This window comes from Gossypium hirsutum, chromosome A02 (assembly GCF_007990345.1).
Source record: "Gossypium hirsutum isolate 1008001.06 chromosome A02, Gossypium_hirsutum_v2.1, whole genome shotgun sequence".
In the NCBI taxonomy this organism is placed as follows: domain Eukaryota; kingdom Viridiplantae; phylum Streptophyta; class Magnoliopsida; order Malvales; family Malvaceae; genus Gossypium; species Gossypium hirsutum.
This window is the reverse complement of record NC_053425.1, coordinates 74,759,681-74,762,349: the sequence shown is the minus strand read 5'-3', so window position 1 is coordinate 74,762,349 and position 2,669 is coordinate 74,759,681. Positions and strand designations below refer to the sequence as shown.

At 38.3% G+C, this 2,669-nt stretch overlaps 1 protein-coding gene across 1 annotated transcript; it reads left to right on the top strand.

The window, feature by feature from the left end:
• The first annotated feature begins 264 nt into the window (after positions 1–264).
• On the top strand, positions 265–1,904 carry LOC107933439 (stearoyl-[acyl-carrier-protein] 9-desaturase 6, chloroplastic). The gene is made up of 2 exons (XM_041082530.1): positions 265–1,007; positions 1,299–1,904. Exons 1-2 carry the CDS (start codon positions 408–410, stop codon positions 1,863–1,865), a joined length of 1,167 nt encoding a protein of 388 aa, XP_040938464.1. The 5' UTR covers positions 265–407; the 3' UTR covers positions 1,866–1,904.
• The last annotated feature ends 765 nt before the right edge of the window (positions 1,905–2,669 follow it).

The following is a 2,669-nucleotide window of genomic DNA, read 5'->3' as shown; positions in this document are numbered from 1 at the left end:
CTATCATACCCTTTTCTCTCTCTGTTGAAGTAAATAAAAAATAAAAAAAGAGATAATCTTTTCTCACAAGTAATTAATGGTTCCTATAACAAAATAATTGTAAAAAAAATAAAAATCAGAATGATGAAAATTTGGTCATCTACTCTTATTTGAAACGAATTCCTTAAGCAACAAAACATACCCTAAATTCCACAAAGTTGCTAAATCTACTTTAATCTAAACCATTTTTTTTTTAAAAGAAAAATCATTTTCACAAACTGATGAAAATGAAGTCCTAAATGGCACCACTGCAATTAAAGTAAAGGACTGGGTCAAATATTCTTTCTTCAGATCTATATATAATATTGCAGTATTGCTAGCCATAGTAGCAAAAATTCTTGAGACACTGACTCAACTACACTGCCACCATGCAATTCACACACAGCCTAGTCTCTACCAAAACTCTGCCTTGGAGGATCCCAGGTGTCCACTGCCGCCACATCCCTCCACCAAACTCCACCGTCAGATTCTCCCCTATCTCTGCCGTGGCGGCAGCTCCACCAAAACCTCAAAAAACCCACTCAATGCCACCTGAAAAGCAAGAGATTTTCAAGTCACTAGAAACCTGGGCTACCCAAAATGTGTTACCGCTGCTCAAACCTGTGAAAGAGTGTTGGCAACCCCAGACATTCTTACCTGACCCTGCATTGCCGTTGGGAGAGTTCAACGAGCAAGTGAAGGCCCTGAGACAACGCACTGCGGATCTGCCGGACGAGTATTTCGTGGTGTTGGTGGGGGATATGATTACGGAGGAAGCCTTGCCAACGTACCAGACCATGATCAATACACTTGATGGGGTGAGGGATGACACTGGGGCTAGCTCCAGCCCCTGGGCAATTTGGACTCGGGCTTGGACTGCTGAGGAAAACAGGCATGGGGATTTATTGAAGACTTTCTTGTATTTGTCTGGGAGGGTTGATATGCTTATGATCGAGAGGACTGTGCAGTATCTGATTGGATCTGGCATGGTGAGTTTCTTTTTCAATAATTTCAATCTTCATACACGTTTTAGATTAAATTCATCTGTTCTGAATCATTCTTGGAGTATTGGCAATGTTATTATGCAAATTAATTGGTACACTGCATTGCAATTTCAGGATATTCACCATTTAATCTTCAATAAAGAAATGAATCTGAAAACACCACAATTTGCACTCAAATACCCTAATGCTACTAATCAAGAAGCACAGATGTTTGATGAATTGTAAGTGAGAAAAAGTAACGAATGTGACATCCATACATTTGTTTTGGTTTGACAGGATCCTGGAACCGAAAACAACCCATACTTGGGTTTCGTGTACACTTCATTCCAGGAGCGAGCCACGTCCGTGTCCCACGGCAACACGGCACGGTTAGCCAAGGAAGGTGGGGACCCAGTCCTGGCACGCATCTGCGGCACCATCGCAGCAGACGAGAAGCGGCATGAGCTAGCCTACTCAAAGATCATTGAGAAGCTACTCCAAGTAGACCCAACGGGAGCAATGCTAGCGATCGCGGATATGATGAAGAAAAAGATAACAATGCCTGCACATTTGATGTATGACGGGGAAGACCCAAGGCTGTTTGAGCACTTCTCGGCGGTGGCGCAGCGGTTGGGAGTGTACACGGCGGATGATTATGCAGATATATTGGAGGCGTTGATAGAACGGTGGGGTTTGGAGAAAATGGAGGGGTTGACGGGGGAAGGTAGGAGAGCCCAGGATTTTGTATGTGGGTTAGCGCCGAGGATTAGGAAGTTGCAGGAGAGAGCTGAAGACAGGGCTAAGAAGATTGGGCCTCATGGGGTCAAGTTTAGTTGGATTTTCAATAGGGAGATTATGTTGTAGCTGTAGCTGTACCAAAACATGTGCTTGGTTTTTTTTGCATTCCCCAGTCCCAATCTTTTCTTCTTCTTTTTTTCTTTTAAGCTGCTGCCATCTTCTCTTCTTTGAATACTTGCCTGCTGCTGGTTAATTTGGGTAACCAGTAACCAACCTGTTGAAAAGTTTACCAATTACAACAACGGCAATTCTTTTCTTCTCGGAACCCTAAACCCATGACTTTTTAAAAAAAAAAAATTAAATCCTGTTCAAGAGAATTTTCTTTTTAAACTTAAATTCCAGTGATGAGAGGCGACAAAGAGTTTTAAAAAATGAGTAATTTTCAATCATATGCAGCCCAACAATTACATTAAGATTTAAATTAGAATTTTACTAATTTAAGCTCAATTGTAATTTAAATCTAAAGAAAGCCTAATTAAATTGGGTACGTGTGATTTTGGGATTTCATACTTTGTAATATTGTCTGTAACTAACAAAATTTAAACTTCTAGAACTACTAAGTTTTTAGTAAAAATCATTTAACATGTATATTATATTCACATATTTTTGTTTTTTAGTACAAAGGTTAATTTATTAAAATAGTTATTTTTGTTTGTCTCGTGTTATATTTTAGTCACTTATATTTGAAATTTTATATTTTAGTCACTTATATTATTGTGTTATAATATTTTAATTACTGAGCAGTTAATTGTCGTTAATGATGTAATGGCAAGCTAAGGTGTCATGTTAAATCATCATTTCAAATGAAAATTTTAGGTTAAATTATATAATTAATTTCTATATTTTTTTATTTTGAGTAATTTAATTTTT

What these genes read in the sequence shown, in the direction of transcription:
- LOC107933439 (XM_041082530.1), top strand. Translation starts at nt 408, where the DNA reads ATGCAATTCACACACAGCCTAGTCTCTACCAAAACTCTGCCTTGGAGG. An exon ending in ATCTGATTGGATCTGGCATG is followed by an intron (nt 1,008 to 1,298) that starts GTGAGTTTCTTT and finishes TTGGTTTGACAG; the next exon opens with GATCCTGGAACCGAAAACAA.